The sequence below is a fragment of the Loxodonta africana genome, chromosome 4, assembly GCF_030014295.1.
Source record: "Loxodonta africana isolate mLoxAfr1 chromosome 4, mLoxAfr1.hap2, whole genome shotgun sequence".
Taxonomy (NCBI): Eukaryota; Metazoa; Chordata; class Mammalia; order Proboscidea; family Elephantidae; genus Loxodonta; species Loxodonta africana.
In genome coordinates, this window is record NC_087345.1 from 1,157,056 (window position 1) to 1,184,981 (window position 27,926).

The following is a 27,926-nucleotide window of genomic DNA, read 5'->3' on the forward strand; positions in this document are numbered from 1 at the left end:
GTTAAATCGCTTGAGCAATGAAAGTACACCTGGAGCAGCAGTTGTAATTTGGGTCACTACCTGGTTAGGTTTTTGATAATCCACTGTCATCCTTCAGGATCCATCTGTTTTTTTGCAGAGGCCAAATATATGAGTTGAATGGGGATGTGTTAGGAATCATCACCCCTGTATTCTTCAAGTCTTTGATGGTGGCAGTAATCTCTGCAGTCCCACCAGGAATGCAGTATTGCTTTTGGTTTATTTTCCTAGGTAGGGGTAGTCCCAATGGCTTCCACTTGGCTTTTCCTACCATAACAGCCCTTACTACACTTATCAGATATCCAGTGTGAGGGTTCTATCAGTCGCGGAGTATATCTATTCCAGTTACACATTTTAGAACTGGAGAAACTGCAGCAGGATGGGTTCAGGGACCCACTGGATCCACTGTGAGATGAAATTGAGCTAAGACTCCATTAATAACCGACCTCCATATGCCCCCGCTCTGGTAGGCCACAATAATGTTTTGGGTCTCCTGGAATTAGTGTCAGTTCAGAGCCAGTATCCAGTAATACCCCAAAATGTGATTATTTCCTTTGCTCAGTGAACAGTCATTTTTGTAAAAGGTCACAGGTCACTTTTGGGAAGACTGGGAGAAAGGTTAACAGTATAAATTTTTGCAGTATACTTGGATCCTTCTTCAGTGGGACCTGGCCTCCCCTTCATTCAAGGGGTTGTGGATCTGTAAACTGGATCAAGTCTTAGAATTGATTGAGGGGCTGGGACTCTCTGTTCCAGTGATTTGAGTTAGACTGCAGTTCACTTAACCTAGAATTCTTCCATTTGTACAGATCAAGTAAATAGTAGCTCTCCTGTCTATTTCACTCCCAGGGACACCATGACTAAGTAGCCATAAGTCCATATGAGTCAGGCCATATGGGGTGAAGGGGCTAATGGTTTTGTTGGCAGGCGTGATTAAATGGAATTTAGAGCCTCAGTGTCCCTGCTTCCTGATTATCTGCCCATATGTCCCCATACCAAATTTTAGGGTCCCATCTCTTCCCAATCAATGTCCTCACTTTAACTTCAGACACCACTTGAGGTTGGGAATTCAGTGGGCATTGTAACACAGCCACTCTAATGATAAGACTGGGTTTGGTTTTCACCAATATGAGCTTTGTTACTACAGGAAATAAGGCTTTCTTTCAGGGCACAAGTGGCAACTTTGAGGTCACTTATGTGGTGCTTGAGGTTTTGTTTTGTTTTGTTTTGTTTTTTTTGAGGTTTGGCTCTGAAGCCCTGAACTCATCTCTTCTTTTTCACCATTTGTCCAAGGAGAGTAGGACCAACCAACAAGCTTTCTTATGCTTCTCATTCTGACAAAAGTATGAAAAAGTGTTAAACATGCAATCACCCTGAGCCTTGCCTCTCACCAATGTTTGAGATATTGGTGGTGATATTTCACATATTTCTACTGCCACTTCATGCCATGGATTAGCAGCACCATCTTTACTACTGGAAGCAGAGTCATCAATATCTTTAAGATTAACCAGACTTGAGAACCAATTTAGAGAACTCATCCTTACAGTTTTCATTCTCTAGAGCCATTCTCAGTACCAAATGTCTTAGGCTCGGTTCTCTCGAGGAGCAAAGCCAGTGAGGCATGTATATACACATGTTGTTAAGTGCCATCAAGTTGGTCCCACTCATAGTGACCCTATGTACAACAAAACGAAACACTGCCTGGTCCTGTGCAATCCTCATAATTGTTGTTATGCTTGAGCCCATTGTTTCAGCCAGTGTGTCAATCCATCTAGTTGAGGGTCTTCCTCTTTTTCACTGACCCTCGACTTTACCAAGCACGATGCCCTTCACGGATTGATCCCTCCTGGTAATATGTTCAAAATATGTAAGATGAAGTTTCACCATCCTTGCTTCTAAGGAGCAGAATCTGGCTGTACTTCTCCCAAGACAGATTTGTTAATTCTTCTGGTAGTCCAAGGTATATTCCATATTCTTGACCAACACCATATTTCAAAGGCATCAATTCTTCTTTGGCCTTCCTTATTCATTGTCCAGCTTTCACACGCATATGAGGTGACTGAAAGCACCACAGCTTTGGTCTAAAGCACCTTAGTCCTTACGTGACATCTTTGCTTTTTAACATTTTAAAGAGGTCTTTTGTAGCAGATTAGCCCAATGCAACCAGTTGTTTGATTTTGTCACTGCTACTAAAAATGAATAAAGAAGACCGAAGAGAAATCAACACTTTGAGTTGTGGTGTTGGCAAAGAAGGTTGAATACACCATGGACTGCTAAAAGAATGAAAAATCTCTCTTGGAAGAAGTACAACAAGAATGCTCCATAGAAGCGAGGATGGTGAGACTTTGTCTCACATACTTTGGACATGTTAGCAGAAGGATCAGTCCCTGAAGAAGGACATCATGCTTGGTTGAGAGCCAGCGAAAAAGAGGAAGACCCTCAACGACATGGATTGATACAGTGGCTGCAACAATGGACTCAAGCATAACAGTGATCATAAGATTGGCACGGATCAGGCAGTGTTTCATTCTGTTGTATACAGGGTTGCTATGGGTCGGAACCAACTCGAAGGCACTTAACAACAACAACAACCAGCATAGGCGTTGATTGTGGATCCAAATAAAATTAAATCTTTGACAACTTTAATTTTTTCTCCATTTATCATGATGTTGCTTATTGGTTCAGTTGTGAGGATTTTTGTTTCCTTTATGTTGAGGTGTAATCCATACTGAAGTCTGTGGCCTTTGATCTTCATCACTAAAAGCTTCACCTCTTCTTCAATTTCAACAAACAAGGTTGTGTCATCTGAATACTGCAGGTTGTTAATGAGTCTTCCTTCAATCCTGACGCTGCGTTCTTCTTCATATAGCCCAGCTTCTCAGCTTATTTGCTCAGCATACAGATTGAAGAAGTATGGTGAGAAGATACAACCCTTTCTTGACACACACCTTTCTTGACTTTAAACCATGCAGTATCCCCTTTTTCTTTTCAAAAGACTGCCTCTTTATCTGTGTGTGTTTTACATGAAGGTTTACAGAGCAAATTAGTTTCTCATTAAACAATTAATACACATATTGTTTTGTGACATTGGTTGCCAACTCAGCGACGTGTCAACACTCTCCCCTTCTCCACCTTGGGTTACCTATTTCCATTCGTCAGGCTTTCCTGTCACCTCCTGCCTTCCTGTCCTTGCTCCTGGGCTGGTGTGCTCATTTAGACTCATATGCGTCTCTGTGTATTATTTTTTCTTTTATGTGCAAAAGACTCCCTCTTGGTCCCTATTCCTCAGTACCATCGGTTCTTGATCATATGCTTCCTCCTGAAATGGTTGAACATGGACCAATTCTTTTTGGTACAGGGACTCTGTGTATTCCTTCCATCTTCTTTTGATGGTTCCTACGTCATTCAATACATTTCCCGTAGAATCCTTCAATATTGCAACTTAAGGCTTGAATTTTTCCTTCAATTCTTTCAGCTTGAGAAATGCTAAGCATGTTCTTCCCTTTTGGTTTTCTCTCCAGGTCTTTGCCCATGTCATTATAATACTTTCTTTTGTCTTCTCCAGGCACCCTTTGAAATTTTCTGTTCAGCTCTTTTACTTCATCATTTCTTCCAGTTGTTTTAGCTACTGGATGCTCAAGAGCAAGTTTCAGAGTCTCTTCTGACATCCATTTAGGTCTTTTCTTTCTTTCCGGTCTTTTTAATGATCTCTTGCTTTTTATATATATGATGTCCTTGATTTCATTCCACAACTTGTCTGGTCTTTGGTCATTAGTGAGCAATGCATCAAATCTACTATTGAGATGGTCTCTAAATTCAGGTGGGATATACTCAACATCATACTTTGGCTCTCGTGGACTTATTCTAATTTTCTTCAAACTTCAACTTGAACTTACATATAAGCAATTGATGGTCTGTTCCACAGTCGGCCTCTGGCCTTGTTCTAATGATTTTGAGCTTTTCCATCATCTCTTTCCAAGATTTGATTCCTGTGTATTCCATCAGGTGAGGTCCATGTGTATAGTCGCTCTTTATGTTGTTGAAAAAGGTATTTGCAACGAAGAAGTTGTTGGTCTTGCAAAATTCTATCATGCGATCTCTGGCATCATTTCTATCACCAAGGCCACAGTTTCCAACTACCAATCCTTCTTCTTTGTTTCCAACTTTAGCATTCCAATCACCAGTAATTATCAATGTGTCTTGGTTGCATGTTTGATCAATTTCAGACTGCAGATGTTGGTAAAAATCTTCAATTTCTTCATCTTTGGCCTTAGCACTTTGAATAATAGTCGTATTAACTGGTCTTCTTTGTAGGCATATGGATGTTATCCTATCGCTGACAGTGTTGTACTTCAGGATAGATCTTGAAATGTTCTTTTTGACCATGAATGCAATGCCATTCATCTTCAAGTTATCATTCCCAGCATAGTAGACAATATGATTGTCTGATTTAAAATGACCAAATCCAGTTCATTTCAGCTCACTAATGCCTAGGATATTGATGTTTATGCATTCCATTTCATTTTTGATGATTACTGATTTTTCTAGATTCATACTTCATACATTCCAGGTTCTGATTATTAATGGATGTTTGGAGCTGTTTCTTCTCATTTGAGTCATGCTGCATTAGAAAATGAAGGTCCTGGAAAGTTCGACTCCATCCACGTCATTAAGGTTGACCCTACTTTGAAGAGGCAGCTCTTCCCCAGTCAACTTTGAGTGCCTTCCAACCTGAGAGGCTTATCTTCTGGCACCATATCAGAAAATGTTCCACTGCTATTCATAAGGTTTTCACTGGCTAATTTTTTCACATTCTTCTTCCTAGTCTGTCTAGTCTGGAACCTCAGCTGAAACGTATCCATCAAGAGTGGCCCTGCTTGTGTTTCAATACTGGTGACATAGCTTCCAGTATCACAGCATATATATATAGAGAGGGAGAGAGATACACACATATATATAGATACACATATATCTATATCTGTGTATATCATATATATGAAAAACCAAACAAACTCGTTGCCACCAAGTCGATTCTCACTCACAGCAACCTTACAGGACAGAGAAGAGCTGCTCCATAGGGTTTCTAAGGAGCGGCTGGTGGATTCGAACTGTGAATTTTTTGGTTGGCAGCCGAGCTCTAACCAATTTGCCATCAAGGCTATGTATGTCTATATCTATCTATCATCTATCTATCTGGAGAAAGAGAGAGATTTAGAGAAGGAGAGAGAGAGAGAATTATATCAAGGAAAAGGCTCACACAGCTATAGAGGCTGTAGAGTGCCAAGTCTGTGGGTCAGATGTCAGGCTGGAAGCTTCTCCTGACTCATGTAGCTGCAGGGCTGATGAACCCAAGATCAGCAGATCAGATGGCAGGCTTCTGGCTCACAGACTGCAGAGGCTGATGAATCCAAGATTGGCATGTAGGATTGCAGGCTGCTCGCTCACGTTCCAAGAACCAGAGGTCAGATGAAGATAAGCCAAATGCAGGATCCAGAACAGAGCAAAAGCTTTGCTGGAAAGTCCATATATACTGGATGCAGGCCACAACCCCCAAGGAAATTCCCTTTCAACTGATTGGCTGCTCAGAGCAAATCTCATCATGGAGGTGACTGACTTATATCAGATCTCATCAGAGAGCTGATTAAATTAGTACATAACTGCCAAACCACTGAGAATCACGGCCCAGCCAAGTCAACACACAACCTTAACCACCACAGACTTCACTGAATTTATAAATTTGCTGACACCTGGATGCTACTAAAATATTTTAATCAGGGAGTAAGGCATGTCTTTCCATTTGTTCAAGTCTCATTTTGTATCTTACAGCATGTTTTATACTTTTCTTTCTATGGGGTTGTGGCAGGTTGAATGGTAGCACCAAAAAGATAGGCCCACATCCAAATCCCTGGAACCTGTGAATGTGACCTGTGCAGTGAAGGATTGCTTTTGTGTGGCCTTTCTTGCCACGGTCTTGTAACTTCCACCCAGGTGACTGGGTGGGACTCTGCCAATAAGGTAATTGTGGCCCATCAAGTGGATCAGTTAGTTTTGCCATCCTGTTGGGCTTGGAATGAGCCATCCCAGAGGTGGAAATTAGTAGATTCCACCTCCACCAAGGAAGAAGGGCCAAGAGCAGAACGTGTCCTCTGAACCTGGTATACCTGTGCTGAGAAGCTCCTGAACCAGGAGACCAACAGAAAGACGGCTGTAACATTGAAGATGGCAAGAAGCAGTGAAAGAGAAACAGTGCCAGAAGAGACCAGCAGAAGACGGTGTGGTGGTCTTCCTGACCCACAAAGCGAGAAAGCAGAATGCCTTTGGGCAGGAGTCTTGCTGTTGGAGTAGGGTGCCTCTGGGCCCTTGCTGGAGCTAGGTTTGCAGACCCACAGAGCTAGGGCTGAGCACCTTTAGAACAAGGCTTACTGGCAGAATGGGGTGCAGTACCTATCAGCAGAGCTAAGAGAGCTTTGTAACCCTTGCCTGAGCAGGGCAGAGGCTGCGTGGCCAGAGGGAGGCGTGCCTGTGGGTGCAGCTGAGGAAAGATTGTCATGATGGAAGAACTGTATCCTGAGTGTTCCTGAATCTGAATTGTAACCTGTTTTTACCCTAATAAACCCCATAATCATGAGGTCTGTGAGTTTGGTGTGGCCATTGCAATGAATTATCGAACCCAGCAGAGAAGTAGAGAGTGTCTTGTGGGGGGATGGCTGGTGTCTGAATTGGTAAACATGGAAGACAGAGGAGGCATGTCTGACCTTTGCCTCATGAGAATTAGCCTTGGTCTGTTGATGTTGATTCTTCGTCCCCCTTGTGAAGTTAAAGGAGGTCAGACACCGCCCCTGCCATGCTGTTTTTACAGACCTTACTTGGAAAAAGGATCTTTTCAGATGTATGAAGGTAAGGATCTTGAGATGAGAGATCACCTTGGATTCCCCAGGTAGGCCCTAAATCCAACGACTGGTGTCCTGATAAGAGACAGAAGAGAAGACACAGACACATTGAAGAGAAGGTGATGTGACTACAGGAGGCAGAGATTGGAGTGAGGCTGCCACATCCAAGGAATGTCTGGGGTCACCAGGAGCTGAAAGAGGCAAAAAAAGCGTCCTCCCCTAGAGCCTCTGGAGGGAGTACAGCCCTGAGATATCTTGATTTTGGACTTCTGGCTTTCAGAACTGTGAGAGAATGTTTGTTGTTTTTTGCTTCCATGTTTGTGGTATTTGGTTATGGCAGCCGTAGGAAATTAATACATTCTTAAGAATTCTGTTGTATGTTTGCTATTGTAAATGAGGTTTTCTCATTAATTTTATCTTCTAATTGGTTATTATTTCTATGATTCCTACTGGTTTTTCCTTTTGTTTGGTTTATTAAAGTTTATTAAGTATTTACATATAATAAAATTCACTGATTTTAAGTGTGCACTTTGATGGCATTTGGTAATTGTATACAACTGTGTAACCTGTACCAAAACCAAAACACAAAACGGTTCCCTGTGCCTTTTTGCACTTGATCCTCTCCCTCGTTCTGAGGCAACCCCTGATTACCTCTCTGTCACTACAGCTTTGCTTTTCCTAGAATTTTATATAAATGGAGCATACAGTACATAATCTTTTAACTTCTTTCACTTAGTATAACATCTTCAATATGCATCCATGTTACAGGTATTAATATTTTATTCCTTTATATTTCTGAGTTAGCATTCCATTGTATGGATATAGCACTATTTGTTTATCCACTCGCCAATCAATGGCTATTTGAGTTGCTTCCAGTGTTTGGCTATTATTAAGAATGCTGCTATGAACTGTCACATACATGTTTTTACGTGGACATATGTTTTCATTTCTCTTAGGCAAATGCCTACAAGCGGAACTGCTGGGTCATATGAAAAATGTATGTTTAACTTTATAAGGTACTGCCAGACTGTTTTCCAAAGTGGTGCTATCATTTTGACTTACCAGCAATGTATGAGAGTTCCAGTTTCTCTGCATTCTCACCAATACTTGGTATTGTAAGTCTTTTTCACTTTAGCCATTCTAATAGATGTGTTAGTGAGCTGAAATGGACTGGTATTGGACCAGTACTGGTTATTTTTAATCGGACAATCATATGGTCTACTATGCCGGGAATGACAACTTGAAGAGGAATGGCGTTGCATTCATCATCAAAAAGAACATTTCAAAATCTATCCTGAAGTACAACGCTGTCAGTGATAGGAAACTATCCATACGCCTACAAGGAAGACCAGTTAATACCACTATTATTCAAATTTATGCACCAACTACTAAGGCCAAAGATGAAGAAATTGAAGATTTTTACCAGTTTCTGCAGCCTGATATTGATCGAACATGCAATCAGGATGCATTGATAATTACTGGTGATTGGAATGCTAAAGTTGAAAACAAAAAAGAAGGATTGGTAATTGAAAAATTTGTCCTTGGTGATAGAAACGATGCAGGAGATTGCATGATAGAATTTTGCAAGATCAACGACGTCTTCATTGCAAATACCTTTTTTCACCAACATGAATGGTGACTATCCACATGGACCTCACCAGATGGAATACACAGGAATCAGATTGACTACATCTGTGGAAAGACATGATGGAAAAGCTCAATATCATCAGTCATAACAAGGCCAGGGGATGACTGTAGAATGGACCATCAATTGCTCATATGCAAGTTCAAGTTGAAACTGAGGAAAATTCGAGTAAGTCTACAAGAGCCAAAGTACAACCCTGAGTATATTTGGAGACCATCTCAAGAATAGATTCAACATATCTAACACTAACGAAAAGATCAGAGGAGTTGCAGAATGACATCAAGGACATCATACATGAAGAAAGCAAAAGGTCATTAAAAAGACAGGAGAGAAAGAAAAGACCTAAATGGATGTCAGAAGAGACTCTGAAACTTGCTCTTGAACATCAAGTACCTAAAGCAAAAGGAAGAAATGATGAAGTATAAGAGCTGAATGGAAAATTTCAAAGGGCAGCTCAAGAAGACAAAGTAAAGTATTATAATGACATGTGCAAAGAGCTGGAGATAGAAAACCAAAAGGAAAGAACACACTGAGCATTTCTCAAGCTGAAAGAACTGAAGAAAAAATTCAAGCCTCGAGTTGCAATACCGAAGGACTCTATGGGGAAAATATTAAAAGATGCAGGAAGCATCAAAAGAAGATGAAGAGAAGACACAGAGTCATTATACCAGAAAGAATTGGTCTATGTTCAATCATTTCAGGAGGTAGCACATGATCAGTAACCGATGATACTGAAGGAAGGAGTCCAAGCTCCACTGAAGGCACTGGTGAAAAACAAGGCTCCAGGAATTGAGAGAGTATCAATTGAGATGTTTCAACAAATGGATACAGTGCTGAAAGTGCTCACTCGTCTATGCCAAGAAATTTGGAAGAGAGCTACCTGGCCAATCGACTGGAAGAGATCCATATTTATGCCTATTCCCAAGAAACGTGATCCAACTGAATGTGGAAATTATCAAACAATATCATTAATGTCACATGCAAGCAAAATTTTGCTGAAGATCATTCACAAGTGGCTGCAGCAGTATATCCACAGGGAACTGCCCGAAATTCAAGCCGGATTTAGAAGAGGACGTGGAACCAGGGATATCATTGCTGATGTCAGATGGATCCTGGCTGAAAGCAGAAGTATCTGAAAAATGTTTACCTCTGTTTTATTGACTATGCTAAGACATTCGACTGTGTGGATTGTAACAAATTATATATAACATTGTGAAGAATGTGAATCCCAGAACACTTAATGGTGCTCATGAGGAATCTGTACATAGATCAAGAGGCAGTTATTCGAACAGAACAAGGGGATACTGTATGGTTCAAAGTCAAGAAAGGCGTGCATCAGGGTTGTATCCTTTCACCATACCTAATCAATCTGTATGCTGAGAAAATAATCCGAGAAGGTGGAGTGTATGAAGAAGAACGGGCATCGGGATTGGAGGAAGACTCATTAACAAACTGCATTATGTAGATGATATAACCTTGCTTGCTGAAACTGAAGAGGACTTGAAGCACTTACTGATGAAGACCAAAGACCACAGCCTTCAGTATGGATTACATCTCAACATAAAGAAAACAAAAATCCTCACAACTGGACCAATAAGCAATATCATGATAAAGGGAAAAAAGATTGAGGTTGCCGAGGAGGATTTCATTTTACCTGCATCCACAGTCAACACCCATGTAAGCAGTGGTCAAGAAATCAAAAGATGCTCACTCCAACAAGGCTGGCATTAATCCAAAAAACACAAAATAATAAATGGAGAGGTTGTGGAGAGACTGGAACACTTATACACTGCTAGTGGGAATGTAAAATGGTACAACCACTTTGGAAATTGATTTGGCGCTTCCTTAAAAAGCTAGAGATAGAACTACCATATGATCCAGCAATCCTACTCCTTGGAATATATCCTAGAGAAATAAGAGCCATCACACGGACAGATACATGCACACCCATGTTCATTCCAGCCCTGTTTACAATAGCAAAAAGATGGAAGCAACCAAGGTGCCCATCAAAAGATGAATGGATAAATAAATTATGGTATATTCACATAATGGAATACTTTTTTTACACAACGATTAAAAACAATGACGAATCCGTGAAACATCTAATAATGTGGAGGTATCTGGAAGGCATTATGCTGAGTGAAATTAGTTGCTAAAGGACAAATATTGCATGAGACCACTATTATAAGAACGCAAGAAATAGTTTAAACACAGAAGAAAATATTCTTTGATGTTTACGAGGGTGGGGAAGGTGGGAGAGGAGTATTCACTAATCAGATAGTGGACGAGAACTGTTTTAGGTGAAGGGAAAGACAGCACAAAATACAGGGGAAGTCAACACAACTGGACTAAACCAAAAGCAAAGAAGTTTCCCTGAATACAACCAAATGCTTCGAAAGCCAGAGTAGCAGGGATGGGGTTCTGGGGACCATGGTTTCAGGGGACATCTAGGTCAATTGGCATAACAAAATGTATTAAGAAAACGTTCTGCATTTCACTTTGGTGAGGGGCATCTGAAGTTTTAAACACTAGCACGTGGCCATTTAAGATGCATCAATTGGTCTCAACACACCTGATGCAAAGGAGAATGAAGAATACCAAAGGCACAAGGTAAATATAAGCCCAAGAGACAGAAAGGGCCACATAAACCACAGACTACACCAGCTTGAGACAGGAAGAACTAGAGGGTGCCTAGCTACAACTGATGACTGTCCTGACAGGGAACACAGCAGAGAATCCCTGATGGAGCAGGAGAACAGTGAGATTCAGACCTCAAATTCTCATAAAAAGATCAAACTTAATGGTCTGACTGAGACTAGAGAGACCCCGGGGCTCATGGTCCCCAGACCTTCTGTTAGCCCAAAACTGGAACCGTTCCCAAAGCCAAATCTTCAGACAGGGATTGGGCTGTACTATAAGGCAGAAACTGATACTGGTGAGGAGTGAGCTTCTTGGCTCAAGTAGACACATGAGACTATGAGGACAGCTCCTGTCTGGATGTGAGTTGAGAAGACGGGGACAGGAGCTGGCTGAATGAACACGGGGAATACAGGGTGGAGAGGAGGAATGTGTTGTCTCATTAGGTGAAGACAAGCTAGGAGTACATAGCAAGGTGTATATAAGTTTTTGTACGAGAGACTGACTTGATTTGTAAACTTTCACTTAAAGTACAATAAATAAAAAAAGAAATCAAAAGATACATTGCATTTGGCAAATCGGCTGCAAGAGATCTCTTTAAAATGTTAAAAGGCAAAGATGTCACCTTGAGGATTAAGGTGCTCCTGACCCAAGCCATGGTGTTTTCAATCACCTCATATGCATGTGAAAGCTGGACAATTAATAAGGAAGACCGAAGAATTGACACCTTTGAATTGTGGTACTGGCGAAGAATATCGAATATACCACGGACTGCCAAAAGAACAAATCTGTCTTGGAAGAAGTACAATCAGAATGCTCCTTACAAGCAAGGATGGCAAGACTGCATCTTACATACTTTGGACATGTTGTCAGGAGGAATCAGTCCCTGGAGAAGGACATTATGCTTGGTAAAGTACAGGGTCAGTGGAAAAGAAGAAAGTCCTTAATAAGAGGGATTGACACAGTGACTGGAACAATGGGCTCAAGCATAGCATCGATTGTGAGGATGGCGCAGGACCAGCCAGTGTTTCATTCTGTTGTACATGGGGTTGTTATGAGTTGGAATCAACTCGACGGCACCTAACAACAACATGGGCAAAAAATCGAATGATCGGGAAATAGCAAAAGGAAATGGCAAACAAATCAGAAAAGCGAGAAATGATTGCATAATTTGAACAATGTAATCAATGTCACTAAATGGCACATGTAGAAACTGTTGAATTGGTATATATGTTTTGCTGTGTGTATTCTCAACAACAAAATACTTGCTTCTAAGGAGAATTCAGGCTGTACTTTTTCTAAGACAAATTTGTTCTTCTGGCAGTCCATGTGTATATGCAGTATTCTTTGCCAGCACCATAATCCAAAGGCATCAACTATTTCCTGATCTTCCTTATTCATTGCCCAGCTTTTGAATGCATATGAGGTGATTGAAAATACCATGGCTTGGGTCAGGCGCACCTTAGTCCTCAAAGTGACATCTTTTCTTTTTAACACACACACATATCTCAAGGAAGTGGCGCGTAAAATTGTAGAGGCTGGAACATTCCAAGTCCATGGATCAGAATAGAACCTTCTCCTGATTTACGTAGCAGAAAGGGCTGGTAAACACAAGACTGGCAGGTCAGAGAGCAGGCCTCTTGCTCACAGGCTTTGAAGATCAACAAATCCCAAGATCAGCAAGCAAGACTGGAGGTAAGCTGCTAGCTCAAGTCCAAGAACTAGAGGTCAGACGAAGAGGAGCCAGATGCAGGACCAAGAACAGGCAAAGCCAGAATGTCAGCTGATAATCAGATGCAGGCCACATGTCCATGGAAACTCGCTTTCAACTGATTGGCTACTCTCAGCAGACCGTATCATGGGGGTAATCACATACCAAATTTCAACAGGGAAGTGATCGCATTATATGACTACCAAAACACTGAGAATCATGGCCCAGCCAAGCTGACACACTATCTTAACCATCACTCACACCTTTTACCTCAACAGTGAGGAACAAATTTGTGAAGACAGCCCCAGCATCCCTGAAGGCTGCTGTGATTGCTATTTTATGTAAGTCAGATTTGACAGAGGGAACTGCCCTAACTGAATTAAGACACCTGATTACAATAGGCTGATTGGACCCCATGAAGGTAGGCCAAGTGGCAACACTTGATTGACCAAGACGAGATAGGCTTGGTTACCACAATAGACAGTAGAGTCAAAGCAGTAATCAGAATAGTCTGCCTAGTATGGACTTATGGAGTTGGCTACTTAGTCATGGTGTCTCTAGAAGTGAAATATTTACTTGATCTGTGTAAGTAGGATTCTAGATCAAGTGAATGGCAGTTTAACTCAAATCGCCAGACTAGAGAGTCACGGCCCCTCAATCAATTCCCAGACTTGAGCCAGTTTACACACCCACAGCCCCTCGAAGGAAGGAGAGGTTGGGTGCCCTTGAGGAAGGACCCCACCGCCAAAAGTTTATACCGTTAATCTTTCTCCCACTCTTCCCCAGAGATCTGCGGCCTTTTACAAAAATGACTGTTCATTTGGTAAAAGGAAAAAATCACACTTTTGGGGTTTACTGGATACTGGCTCTGAACTAATTTCAGGAGACCCCAAATGTCATTGTGTACCAGCTGTCAAAGTGGGTGCATATGGACATCAGGTTATTGATGGAGTCTTAGATCAGGTTCATCTCACCGTGGATCCAGTGGTTCCCAGAACCAAGCCTGCAGTGACTTCCCCAGTTCCAGAAAGATTAATTGAAACAGATACGCTCTGCAACTGGTAGAACCCCACACTGGATGTCTGGCAAGTGGAGTAAGGGCTAGTGTGGTAGAAAAAGCTGAGTGGAAGCCATTAGAACTGCCCATGCCTAGGAAAATAGTAAACTAAAAGCAATACCACATTCCTGGAGGGATTGCAGAGATAACTGCCACCATCAAGGCCTTGAAGACTAAAGTGTGCCTGACCCAAGCCATGGTATTTTCAATCACATCATATGCGTGTGAAAGCTGGACAATAAGACCAAAAGAGAATTGACGCCTTTGAATTGTGTTGGCAAAGAATATTGAATATACCATGGACTGCCAAAAGAATGAACAATCTGTTTTGGAAGAAGTACAACCAGAATGCTCCTTAGGGGCAAGGATGGCGAGACTGCATCTTACATACTTTGGACTTGTTATCAGGAGGGATCTGTCCCTGGAGAAGGACATCATGCTTGGCAAAGTACAGGGTCAGCAGAAAAGAGGAAGACCCTCAACGAGATGGATTGACACAGTAGCTGCAACAATGGGCTCAAGCATAACAACGATTGTAAGGATGGCGCAGGACCAGGCAGTGTTTCGTTCTGTTGTGCATAGGGTCACTACGAGTTGGAACCGACTCGACGGCACCTAACAACAATCAAAGACTCGAAGCATGCAAGGGTGGTGATTCCCACCACATCCCCATTCAACTCACCTATTTGGCCTGTGCAAAAGGCAGATGGCTCTTGGAGACTGACAAGTGGGTTATCAAGCATTCAGTCAGGTGGTGACTCCAACTGCAGCTGCTGTTCCAGATGTGGTTTCACTGCTGGAGCAAATTAATCCATCTGGTACCTGGAGTGCAGCTACTGAACCGGCCAATGCCTTTTTCTCCATAGCTGTTTTCAAAATAGTACCAGAAGCAGTTTGCCTTCAGCTGGCAAGAGCAATAAACCTTCACTATCATACCTCATGGGTATATCACCTCTCCAGCCCTATGTCTTAATTTACTTCCCAGGGGCCTTGATGGCCTTTCTTTCCACAAAACATCACGCTGGTCCCTTACATTGATGACATTATGCTGATTGGACCTAGGAAGAAGTGCCAGTGACTCTGGACTTACTGGAAATGCATTTGCAGGCTAGATCGTGGGAAATTAAACCCAACAAAAATCCAGGCACCCTGGTGAAGCTGTGCTTAAGAGCTCAGGCTGCTAACCAAAAGGTTGGCAATTCGAATCTATCAGCTGCTCCTTGGAAACCCTATGGGACAGTTTTACTGTGTCCTACAAGGTCACTATGAGTTGGAATTGACTCAATGGAAACAGGTCAGTGTCTCCACCTCAGTGACATTCCTAGGGGTCCAGTGGTGTGGGGCATTTCAAGATATTCCTTCTAAGGTGAAGGGTAAATTATTGGATCTGGCCCCTACTACCATTAAAAGGGACGCACAATGCCTGGTGGACCTCTGTGGATTTTGGAAGCAACATACCCCTCATTCTGTGTGCTACTCCAACCTATTTATCAAGTGACTTGAAAAGCTGCTAAATTTGAGTGAGGCTCAGAACAAGACAACGCTCTGCAACAGGTTCTAGCAGCTTTGCAAGCCAGTGTGCCACTTGGGCCATAAGATCTGGCTGATCGAATGGTGCTTGAAGTGTCAGTGGCAGATTGAGATATTGTTTTGTGCCCTTGGCAGGCCCCTATTGATGAATCACAGCGCAGACCCTAAAGATTCGGATGTAAAGCCTTGCCATTCTATGCAGGTAACTACCCTCCTTTTGAGAAACAGCTTTTGGGTTGTTACTGGTCCTTAGTAGAAACTGAACACATAACCACGGGCCACCAAATCATCATATGGCCTTAGCTGCCCACAAGAACTGGGTGTTGTCTGACCCACAGACCCATAAGGTCAGAGATGCACAGCAGCATTCCATCATTAAATGAAAGTGGTATATACAAGATCGTATACATCTGAGCTGGACCTGAAGGCACAAGTTGCATGAGGAAATGGCCCAAACACCCGTGGTTTCCACTCCTGTCACATTCCTGCCCTCTCCCATTTTGCACCTATGGCCTCATGGAGAGAAAATGTGTCATATGCAGGTGCTACTTCAAAGTGGCAGCACTGCAGCCCCTTTGTGGGATCTCCTGAGGACAGTGGTGAAGGGAACTCCTCTGAGTGGGCAGAACTTCGAGCAATGCACTTGGTTTTTCCCTTTGCTTGGAAGGAAAAATAGCCAGATATACAACTGTATAATGATTCACGGGTTGTGGCCAATGGTTTGGCTGGATGGTCAGGAATTTGGAAGGAACCATCTCCCCCCAAATCCCCCCCCCCCGGCCAAAAAATACAAAAACAAAAAAACCCACTGCTGTCGAGTCGATTCTGACTCACAGTGACGCTAGGAATGTGACTGGAAAATTGGATACAAGGATGTATGGGGAAGAGGTATGTGGACAGACCTCTCAGAATAGGCCAAAGTGAAGGTATTTGTCTTATGTGAGTGCTCACCAAAGGGTGACCTCAACAGAAGAGGATTTTAAGATTTAAGTGGATAGAATGATACATTCTGTGGAATGCAGTCATCCTCTTTCCCTAGCCACTCCAGTAATTGCCCAGTGGGCTCACGAAGTGGCCATGGTGGCAGGGATGGAGGTTATGCATAGGTTCAGCCACATGGACTTACACTCATCAAGGCCAACTTGGCTACAGCCATTGCTGAGTGCTCAATCTGCCAGCAGCTGAGACCAACACTGAGGACACAATATGGCACCATCTCAAGGTGATTTGCCAGCAACCTAAAGGCAGGTTGATTACAGTGGACCACTTCCATTGTGGAAAGGGTGTTTTGTTCTTACTGCAAATACACTTACTCTGATGTGGATTTGCCTTCTCTGCATGAAAACACATCTGCCAAACTACCATCCAGGGACTCACAGAATGCCTTATCCTCCATCAAGGTATTCCACACACCATTGCCTCAGATCATGGGCCCATGCTCATGGAATTTACTGGTTTTACCATGTTCTCCATTATCCTAAAGCAGCTGGCTTGGTAAGAATGATGTAACGGCCTTCTAAAGACACAACTACAGTACCAGTTAGTGCCAGTACCTTATAGGGTTGGGACAAGGTTCTCCAAGAGGCTGTATATGCTTCAAACCTGCTTCCAATATATGGTGCTGTTTCTCCCATAGTCAGGATTCATGGGTCCAGGAATCAAGGGATGGAAATGGAAGTGGCACCATTCACTATCACCCCTAGTGACCCATTCACAAAATTTTTGCTTCCTGTCTCTTCTACCCTATGCTGTATGGGCCTAGAGAAATGCTGCCACCTGGAGACACATCACTGATTCCACTGAACTGGAAGTTAAGAATGCTATTTGTGGACTTATGCCTCTGTATCAAAAGGCAAATAAAGAAGTTACCATAGTGGCTGGTATGATTGATCCTGATCACCAAAAGGAAATCAGACTGATACTATATAATGGAGGTAAAGGAGAGTATGTCTGGAATACAGGAGATCCCTTAGGATGTCTCTTAGTACTACTACGGTATGTGATTAAATTCAATGAAAGGCTAGAGCAATCCAATTCCAACATGCTACTAATGGCCAAGACTCTTCAGGAATGAAGGTGTCACCACACCAGGCAAAGAACTGCGGCCAGCTGAGGCGCCTGAGGGGAAAGGGAATATGAACGGATGGTGGAAGAAAGTAGTTCTAAATACCAGTTATGATCACATGATCAGTTGCAGAAAACAGGACTGTAATTGTTATCAGTACTCCTACCTTATATAAGTGCATCAAATATTTTTCTTCACTTACAAAATATAAACAGGGCTAGCGTATTTTTTGTTGTACACGTTAGTTGTATTATGTTAGGCATTAAGTATGACTTTGGAATTGCCTTAATTTAGAGATTGTGTATGGTTTAATGAGATGTGTACAGTACCAAATTGACAAGGGGTGGACTCTGACGGTTAAGGTTGCATGTTGACTGCGCCATGATACTCAGTGCTTTGGCAGTTAGGTAGTAACGTAGTTTGGCAGTTATGAAATGATGTAATTTGGCAGTTAGGTAATGATGCAGTTATCTTCCATTTTGTGATGTAATGTAATCACCTCCATGATGTGATCTGATGTGATGAGCCAATCAGTTGTAAGGGGGGCTCCTGAGGGGTATGACCAGAATTCAATATATATGGATGTTTTGGCAAAGCTGTCTTTTGCTTCCTCTAGATCCTGCATCTGGTTCATCATCATCTGACGTCCGGTTCTTGGGACTTTATCTGGCATGCTGCTGTATTGCCTGCCAATCTTGGATCCATCATCCCCTGCATTTGTTGTTGTTGTTGTTAGGTGCTGTCAAGTCAGTTCTGACTCATAGCCACCCTATGCACAAAAGAACGAAACACTGCCCGGTCCTGCGCCATCCTTACAATCATTGTTATGCTTGAGCTCATTGTTGCAGCCACTGTGTCAATCCACCTCATTGAGGGTCTTCCTCTTTTCCGCTGACCCTGTACTCTGACGAGCATGATGTCCTTGGACTTTTTCCTTCAGTACCATCAGTTCCTGATCATATGCCACCTCTTGAAATGGTTGAATATTGACTAATTCTTTTTGGTATAATGACTCTGTGTATTCCTTCCATCTTCTTTTGATGCTTCCTGCATCATTCAATATTTCCCCCGTGGGATCCTTCACTATTGCAACTTGAGGCTTGAATTTTTTCTTCAGTTCTTTCAGCTTGAGAAACGCCAAGCGTGTTCTTCCCTTTTGGTTTTCCATATCCAGCTCTTTGCACGTGTCATTATAATACTTTGTCTTCTCGAGAGGCCCTTTAAAATCTTCTGTTCAGTTCTTTTACTTCATGAATTCTTCCTTTTGTTTTAGCTGCTCGACGCTCAAGAACAAGTTTCAGAGTCTCTGCTGACACCCACCTTGGTCTTTTCTTTCTTTCCTGTCTTTTCAATGACCTCTTGATTTCTTCATGGGTGATGTCCTTGATGTCATTCCACAACTCGTCTGGTCTTCAGTCACTAGTGTTCAATGCGTCAAATCTATTCTTGAGATGGTCTCTAAATTCATGTGGGATATACTCAAGGTCATGTTTTGGCTCTCGTGGACTTGCTCTGATTTTCTTCAGTTTCAGCTTGCATATGAGCAATTGATGGTCCGTTCCACAGTTGGCCCCTGGCCTTGTTCTGACTGATGATATTGAGCTTTTCCATTGTCTCTTTCCACAGGTGTAGTCAACTTGATTTCTATGTGTTCCATCTGGCGAGGTCCATGTGTACAGTCGCCATTTATGTTGGTGAAAGAAGGTATTTGCAATGAAGAAGTTGTTGGTCTTGCAAAATTCTATCATTCGATCTCCGGCATTGTTTCTATCACCAAGGCCATATTTTCCAACTACTGATCCTTCTTTGTTTCCAACTTTTGCATTCCCATCGCCAGTAATTATCAATGCATCTTGATTGCATGTTTGATCAATTTCAGACTGCAGGAGCTGAGAAAAATCTTCTGTTTCTTCATCTTTGGTCCGAGTGGTTGGTGTGTAAATTTGAATAATAGTCCTATTAACTGGTCTTCCTTGTAGGCGTATGGATATTATCCTATCACTGACAGCGTTGTACTTCAGGATAGATCTCGAAATGTTCTTTTTGACGATGAATGCAACACCATTCCTCTTCGAGTCATCATTCCCAGCATAGTAGACTATATGATTGTCCAATTCAAAATGGCCAATATCAGTCCATTTCAGCTCACTAATGCCTAGGACATTGACGTTTATGCATTCCATTTCTTTTTTGACAATTTCCAATTTTCCTAGATTATGTGAATTCAAAGCCTCTGGCCTGATGCCTGACCCATGGACATGGGACTTGCCAGCCTCTACTACTGTATAAGCCATTTCATTGAGATAAGCCTCTCTCTTTGCTAAACTAGAGAATCCAGCCTAAGACATGCATGTTAGTTCTCAAAGTGACATCTTTTAACACTTTAAAAAGGTCTTGTGCAGCATATTTGCCTAATGTAATACACGGCCATAGCTATGTTCCAAGAAACTTCACTATAGAGGTTGGCTATGGTTTGCCAACCTCTGATCTAGAGTATGGGCTCTGTAAGAACACAGACTGTGCCTACTTTAATTACTGCTTTACCCCTTGGACCAAAGTCAGTCCCTGGAGAAAGGCACTGTTGAATGAATGACTGAATACAATTCTGCTAGAGTTAGTTTATGCTGACTTGTTTTAGAGGGAAAATCCATGAAGGAAAATATCCCCAAATATAAGAATGTCACCACTCCAAATACAACTCTAAGACCAACAGGACATAGTTGAGCAAGAATCGTCACTCACTCCTATCCTGTCCACAGCCCCTTCTAGGCCAAGGGTGCTTGGGCCAGAGCCCCTGGTAAGGCAGAGATTGTGGACCACGTAACTCCACCCTCCTTCCCTGCACCTGCAGCTACTGGACCAGGGATGTCCAGTGACCATGAAGGGGTTGGCCAACTCTCCCTCTGTTGGGAAGCAGGACCATGAAGTACCAAACTGAGGAAACACTGGGTGGTAGGTCCCGAGGCTGGCAAGTTGTCACATTCTGGGGAGCAGCAGAGCTGTGAGTGGCCCCTCATAGCTCATGGGAGCACCCTAAATCCAGTGACAAGTATCCTTAAAAGAGACAGAAAAGGAGACAACACAGGGACACAGGGAGGGAAAGACCATGTGGGTATGGAGGCAGAAACTAGAGTGATAAGTCTATGAGCCAGGAACACCAAGGACTGCCAGGAACCACCAAAAATTAGAAGAATAGAGCAGATTCTCCCCTAGAGACTTTGGAGGGAGGCAACCCTACCTATACCTTAATTTCTGATTTCTGGCCTCCAGAACTGCAAGAGTAATATCTGTTGTTTTAAGCTACCCACTCTGTGGTGATTTACTGTGGCAGCCCCAGGAAATGAATCCCAGTGGTACTCACCAGGCCCGTGCTTTCTGCTGCCACATTTTTACCACCACTCCTGGCAAATGCAGTGCCTCAAAGGTCTCATCATCACTCCGTCATCAGTGATATTATCGTAAGAGCTACATCTCCCATTCTCTACTGTTTAAATCTGGCTTTAAGATGAAATTTAAGTTGCTGCATGAATGCTTTTTATATATTGGTCCCCAAAGATTATGCCTGTTTTATTGCCCTAAAAATAAAAATCCAGTATCCTGTAGCACTAGAAAATTGCAAAGAAAAAGTTTAATTTCAGAAACTGAGTTTACCATTTATAAATACACTAAAACATAGTCAATGCAAATTTAGATTAAGCATAGGTACAATATTTTAACAAAATGACAAATTTTCTAAAAGATCATAGATAAGTGATGTGTTCCACTCAGAATATGTAACTGGTTTGAAATGAGAAAATGAACGCTTTTTTATGTGAAAGCAAAAAACACTGACGACAAATTGTTCAAAGAATGTGATGACTGCTACTTCATTCTGATGTCCTTGGGATCCTAAAATACTCCAAAAATGGCTGAATCTTCCCTATTAAAAAAGAAGACCCTAAACACCTAAGGCTAGTTTTATACCTGTAACGCAACAGTCTTCTTCCCTATGAATACTGCATCTCTTCTAAAAAGAATTTTATACATAATTTGATCAAATTGGGAATCTGCAGTTTTTAAAAGACAGCTTCAGAGCATAGATGAGACTAAATCAGAAGTTTGGAGATTTAATTAACTGAACTTTTGCTGTAAACTTGTCATATTATGCATCAGCTAAACCATAAACGTGAACTTGCAAACTCTGATAACATTTCAAAGGAATTCATTATAAATAGTTGGGGTATCTCTGAGTTAATTGATGATGAAACACCTGAATGCTAAAACATAAATGGTAAAGTTTTCTTGAACAAATTACTATGGACCAGAGACTCCAAAATACATCTCAGTTTACTTTTGTTTTCAAATGTCTCTGCACTAGTAAACAGTTATCTTCCATAATAGTCACTGTAATCCTCTAAGTACTTAAGAGCTTGCAGTTAAAAACTGCTTCCAAAGGATGGCTTGAACTCCACCTCTTATATACAGATTTCATTTGACAGTCACAAAAGCTATTTTGTTGCAATTAAAGCAATGCTTAACTAAAATACAGTACTTGATTTATGGTTTTCACATAATTGAATAAAAAGGCTACAAAACAGAACTGTTTACATCTTTTCTGCCATTCTATTAAAACAATTTACTTAACTTCAACTTTAAAAAAAATTTACAGTTATGAATTAAACCTAATCATCATAATTGACAAGACAGGCTATTTCTCGTAAAGTTCTTTAAAAAAGTTATCTACAGCATCTGGCCTGAAGAACTAGGAGTAAGGCACATGTAGACATGACGTAGAAAGCTGGACAGTGACACTCCAACTCGGACCTGCGAGTCCCTCACCTGATGTCCTACATGGCCCCGACTGGAGCGAGTCGGCAGCCCCAGTGGCAGACACAGCCAATGCCTAATAAGCAACAGTATCTTTTAGCCTGGAGGCTTCATCAAGAGTTTCAATACTGAAAGTATATTAAGGGAAGATTCACTTTCAAAAAGATAAGTTTTTCAAAATGTTCCATCATGAGCCTGGATTGGCTAAAGCTACTGTTTTCAGTGGACGTGTTGAACAGCCTTTCTGAAGGGACGGTACTTGGGGGGCAGCCCAGAAACCTGACAGCCAGGGCCGAAAGGGCTGGCCAAGATGACTTCTTTAGGTTCCAGTAGGTTAACGGATCACAGCTGTGTTCAAGCACCTCTTCCTCCAAGTAGGCAAGCACCATGTCTTCAGGCAACTTTGTCTTCTCTCTCAGATCTTTTCTCTTCATCTTGGCCATGAGCGACCACAGGTTTTCCTCTGCCACAGAGTCTTTAGATGGCGAACCTGCACCACACCCATTGGAAACAGGTTTATCATCTGAGGTAGAATTCAGTATTTCTAGTTCCCTGATTAAATCTTGCTTATACTGCTCAGCCTCCTCTTCTGTAAATAAGGAGGTTTTGTAACGTGGGTCCAAAAGCGTAGCAAAAACGTACCTTGGATCGTGGAGGGTGGAGGACAAGCGGCTCACCATGGCTTCCTTCAAAGACTTCAGCATGGTGTCAATGCCCATAGTCTCCTCAAACAGCATCTCAATTTTCCTATTAAGGATGTGGATCATGGGAATCACCTGGCTGAGAGCAGACACGTGTGTGCTCATCTCCCGACTTGCAGCATCAAAGGGTTTCAGCGCATGGCACACGGACTGCATGACTTCCCACTGGTCACAACTGATCAGCTCCCTAAAGTTACACTCGATGGACATCTCATTAATGGCCCTTTTCTGTTCAATGAGTCTTTCAAGCATGTGAAATGACGTGTTCCATTTGGATGGAACGTCTTGAATCAGATGGTGCTGGGGCAACTCGTATTCTTTCTGCAGCTCTGCTAGTTTCTCTTTTGCTTTGGGCGACCGATGGACCCGCTCACATATCTTCCGTGCAATGCTCAGTAAGTTCTGAACCATCCTCTGACTTTTGATGGCCTCATTCACAATGAGGTTCACCGTGTGGCTGAAGCATTGCACGCTCGAGTGATCCCCTTCGTTCAAGGTCTTCCCGATGCTGGGGTTGTCAGTCACAGTGATGCCAACCTGAAGGCCAATGGATGTCACCCAGGCTTCCCACCAATATTCCAGCTGCTTCTGAATGCTGTTGCCACCGTAGTCGCAATCAATCTGCGACACGTCCAAGAGTGCTGAGCAATGGTGGTCTTCACGGCGGGGTCGGACTGACGATGCAAAGGTGACCCAGTGAGCTGTCAGGGTCAGGTACTCACGTGTCTGGTTACTCATCCATATCCCAGATGTGAAGTGGACCACGCCACTCTCAGCTTCCTTAAGATGGGACAGAATGATCTGTTTCACATTATCGTACATACCTGGAATAGCTGTCCTGGAGAAGTAAGACGGTGAGGGTAAAGAGTACTGAGGTTTCAAGTATTCGAGCAGCCTGTTAAAGCCAACATTGTCTACAAAAGAATATGGCTGAAGGTCAAGTGCAATCATTTCAGCTATGAGACTTGTTATTTTTTTGGCAACTGGGTGAGAATCACAGAACTTTTCACTGGTGTCGTCACGGGATGAAGCACCTGGTAACTCTGTGCTCAGTGGCATGTGCCTTTCTGGAGAAGAGGGCAACGCTGTCTCTGAGGCGTCACTTTTCAGTACGTTGCCATGAAACCTCTGTAAGTGTCTTAAAAGGCAACTGGTACCCAAGTTCGTTGGCTTCTTTCCCCTGCTTATCGTTCGTCCACAGTGCAAGCACACGACTTTAGTGGAGTCTGCCGAACAAATAGAAAAATGATTCCACAGTTTTGAGGTCTTTTTGCTATTAACAGGGAATATAACCTGATTATCTTTTGAAACCATTGTGGGCAAGTCCGTTAATCTGGAGGCGCTTTCTGCAGAAGCCAGAGTGGCATATGGGGAATTGGCCAGACTTGCGCTTAGGAAGCCCCTTTGGTTCCCAACAACTTCAGGGTGGCGTCTGTAGAGATGCCTCATCAGACAGCTGGTGCCCACGTCGCCCTTCTTCCCCCGACTGATGACACAGCTGCAGTATCTACACACTGCCTTCAGACTGTCCAGGGGAGCTAATGAAAAATGATGCCAGACTTCTGACTTAAGTCTCTTCATGACCTTTTTATTCTGCTGAAACACAGTGCCAGATTCAAAGACCCGAGGACTTGGTCCGTCACCCTGCTTCTCAGGAGAAGACACCATGGACGCATCGCCAACATCCTCAGATGACGACAGCAGGGACACATCCTCCAGTAACGTTTCTCCAGGATGAAAATGAAAATGGACGTCTTCAGGGAGCCTGTCAGGAGAGGAGGACGCTGAGGTGGGTTCTCCAACTACTTTCCCTGGAGACGACGACCTGGAATTGAAGTCTCCATCTGAATGCTGTAGAGATGGCACCAGAGTGGGACGGGTGGAGTACAGGGGTGGGATGCCCGTGCCACCCCCATTCTCCTGCAGGACAATGGAGCGATGGGCCCTCCACATGTGCCTGATCAGACAGCTTGTCCCAAGATCCTTTCCATTCTTCCCTCTGCTGAACTCATTCATACAGTGAATGCAAACAGCTTTGGAGTTGTCTAAAGGAGACAGATAGAAGTGTTTCCAGACAGCAGACCTTCTTCTGGAGCCTGATGTACTCTTTGGAACCGTGAGGCTTTTTTCGATGCTGTTCTCCACAGTATCATCATAATTGAAACTGGGCAAGTGTGGGGATGATCCCACCACGGCTTCATCTTTGCTGTATTTCTCAGAAATGGACATGTCAGATGAAATTTCTTCAGAAGAAACGACAGACACAGATTCCTCAGTTATTCGATCAGGGGATGGTATCTTAGATGCAACTGTTTTGCCAAGTTTTATGGGTGAGAGTATGGTGCTTAGGTCTCCTGCATCTGCAGACTGGGGTGGGAGCAGAAGCGAAGGAGAAGAAAAGGAGGCCATGCCGGATGCGCTGCCATTTTCCTGAATGAGCACAGTAGGGTGAGCTCTTTTCACGTGTCTCATGAGACAACTGGTACTTAAGTCTTTTTCATTTTTACCTCGACTAAATTCTTTCATACAGTACATACATATTGCTTTAGTACTATCTCGAGGAGAGATAAAAAAGTGTTTCCAAGCTGGAGATTTCTTCCTGGAGTTTATGGTTCTGCTGGAGAGAAGGCTCTGTGTCACAGCTTCCATTGCGACATCATACAGGGTGCTGCTGTACTGTGAGAACAAGGAGCCATAGTCATTCTCGTTGTCGGAGTGCAGGTACTTCCCGGGGGGTGGGCAGGCACAGTCTGCCTCTCTGCCCTCCAGGTGCTCATCCCCGCTGTCTGTGTGCTGCGGGTGCCCTCGCTCACTTCTCAAATCCATCCTCTCCAAACTGTGACTGGGAATCCGATCACCATCTTCCACTGCTATTTTAAAAGTTATTTTACCAGAAACCAACTCACTGTCCACTTTTGGACAAGTGTCCTGGCTATTATCCATGATGGACCATGGCTATTCTTGCTGCTTCGTCATGTTAATGCATGAGGTTGGTACAAAGCTGATCCAAACACTCATTTGTGCCCCAAACATAGATACTCTTCAGGTTTTCATAAAAAGTCTATCTTTTGAGGAGTTTTGGTAAACAGGACTAACCACAAATCTTCCTGAAAGAAAACATGAAGCTCAGGTGAGCAAACCATCTTCAGGCACACATCACTGCCTTCCAGGAGTTCTACTGTGAAATCCTTCGTGGTGTCGACATAGCCTTATGTCCTGGGGGCTTGCCTCGGGGCTTAGAAACAGGATCCTTTTCATCTTGAGAGCAAAAACATGATCCTTTCGCATCACCTATAAAAGATGAAATCAAATTAAATATGGTGAAATAAATCACACATTTCAAATACATTCTATCATGGATATATCCACTTCAATATGCATAGAAAGGAATTCCCTGAGAATAAGTTAAAATCAAGGAAGTGAAGAGAAAGCAGAGATTGGGAAAAAAATTTTCAGGAACACTATATTGGATACCTCCATACATCCGTCAGTTTGTCATACTGTGGAGGCTTGGGTGTTGCTATGATTCTGGAAGCTATGCCACCGGTATTCAAATACCAATAGGGTTACTCATGGTGAACAGGTTTCAGCTGAGCTTCCAGACTGACACAGACTGGAAAGAAGGACCCAGCGGTCTACTTCTGGAAAAAAATAGCCAGTGAAAACCTCATGAACAGCAGCGGAATACTGTCTGAAACAGTGCCTGAAGATGGGCCCCTCAGGTTGGAAGGCACTCAAAGGTAACTGGAGAAGAGTTGCTTCCTCAAAGTAGAGTCAACCTTAATGGCATGGATGGAGAGTTGAGAGCTTGGGACCTTCATTTGCTGATGTGCCATGTCTCAAAATGAGAAGACACTGTGACAAACATCCATTAATAATTGGAACCTGGAATATACAAAACATGAATCTAGGAAAATTGGAAATTATCAAAAATGAAATGGAATGCCTAAACATCGATATCCTAGGGATTAGTGAGCTGAAATGGACTGGTATTGGCCATTTGGAATCGGACAATCATACGGTCTACTATGCTGGGAATGACAACTTGAAGAGGAATGGTACTGCATTCATCGTCAAGAAGAACATTTCAAGGTTTATCCTGAAGTACAACATTATCTGTGATAGGATAATACCCATAAATCTACAAGGAAGACCAGTTAATATGACTATTATTCAAATTTACGCACCAACCACTAAGGCCAAAGATGAAGAAAGTGAAGATGTTTACCAGTCTGAAATTAACCGAACATGCAATCAGGATACATTGATAATTACTGGTGATTGGAATGCAAAAGTTGGAAACAAAGAAGAAGGATCAGTAGTTGGAAAATATGGCCTTGGTAACAGAAATAATGCTGGAGATTGCATGACAGCATTTTGCAAGACCATTGACTTCTTCGTTGCAAATACTTTTTTTCAACATAAACAGCTACTATACACATGGACCCTGCTGGATGGAATACACATGAAAAAAAATCAACTGTATCTGTGGAAAGAGGCGATGGAGAAGCTCAATATCATTAGTCAGGACAAGGCTAGAGGCTGACTGTGGAACAGACCATCAATTGCTCATAAGCAAGTTCAAGGTGAAGCTGAAGAAAATTTGAAAAAGTTCACCAGAGCCAAAGTACAACCATGAATATGTCCCACCTGAATTTGGACACCATCTCAAGAGTAGATTTGATACACTGAACACTAATGATTGAATACCAGACGAGCTGTGGAATGACATCATACATGAAGAAAGCAAGACATCATTAAAAAGACAGCAAAGAAAGAAAGAAAAGACCAAGATGGATGGCAAAAGAGACTCTGAAACTTTCTCTTGGACGTTGAGTAGCTAAAGCAAAAAAAGAAATGATGAAG

At 42.6% G+C, this 27,926-nt stretch overlaps 1 protein-coding gene across 7 annotated transcripts in view; it reads right to left on the bottom strand.

The window, feature by feature from the left end:
• Positions 1–11,880: 11,880 nt before the first annotated feature.
• The window catches only part of ZBED4 (zinc finger BED-type containing 4), a 78,064-nt gene continuing 62,018 nt past the window's right edge, over positions 11,881–27,926 (bottom strand). For all 7 annotated transcript variants that reach the window (XM_064283320.1, XM_064283323.1, XM_064283326.1 and 4 more), the window contains one exon: positions 11,881–26,351. In XM_064283320.1, coding sequence (XP_064139390.1) covers positions 22,482–26,003 — 3,522 coding nt within the window. In that variant the 5' untranslated portion in view covers positions 26,004–26,351 and the 3' untranslated portion in view covers positions 11,881–22,481. The remainder of the gene's footprint in view (positions 26,352–27,926) is intronic.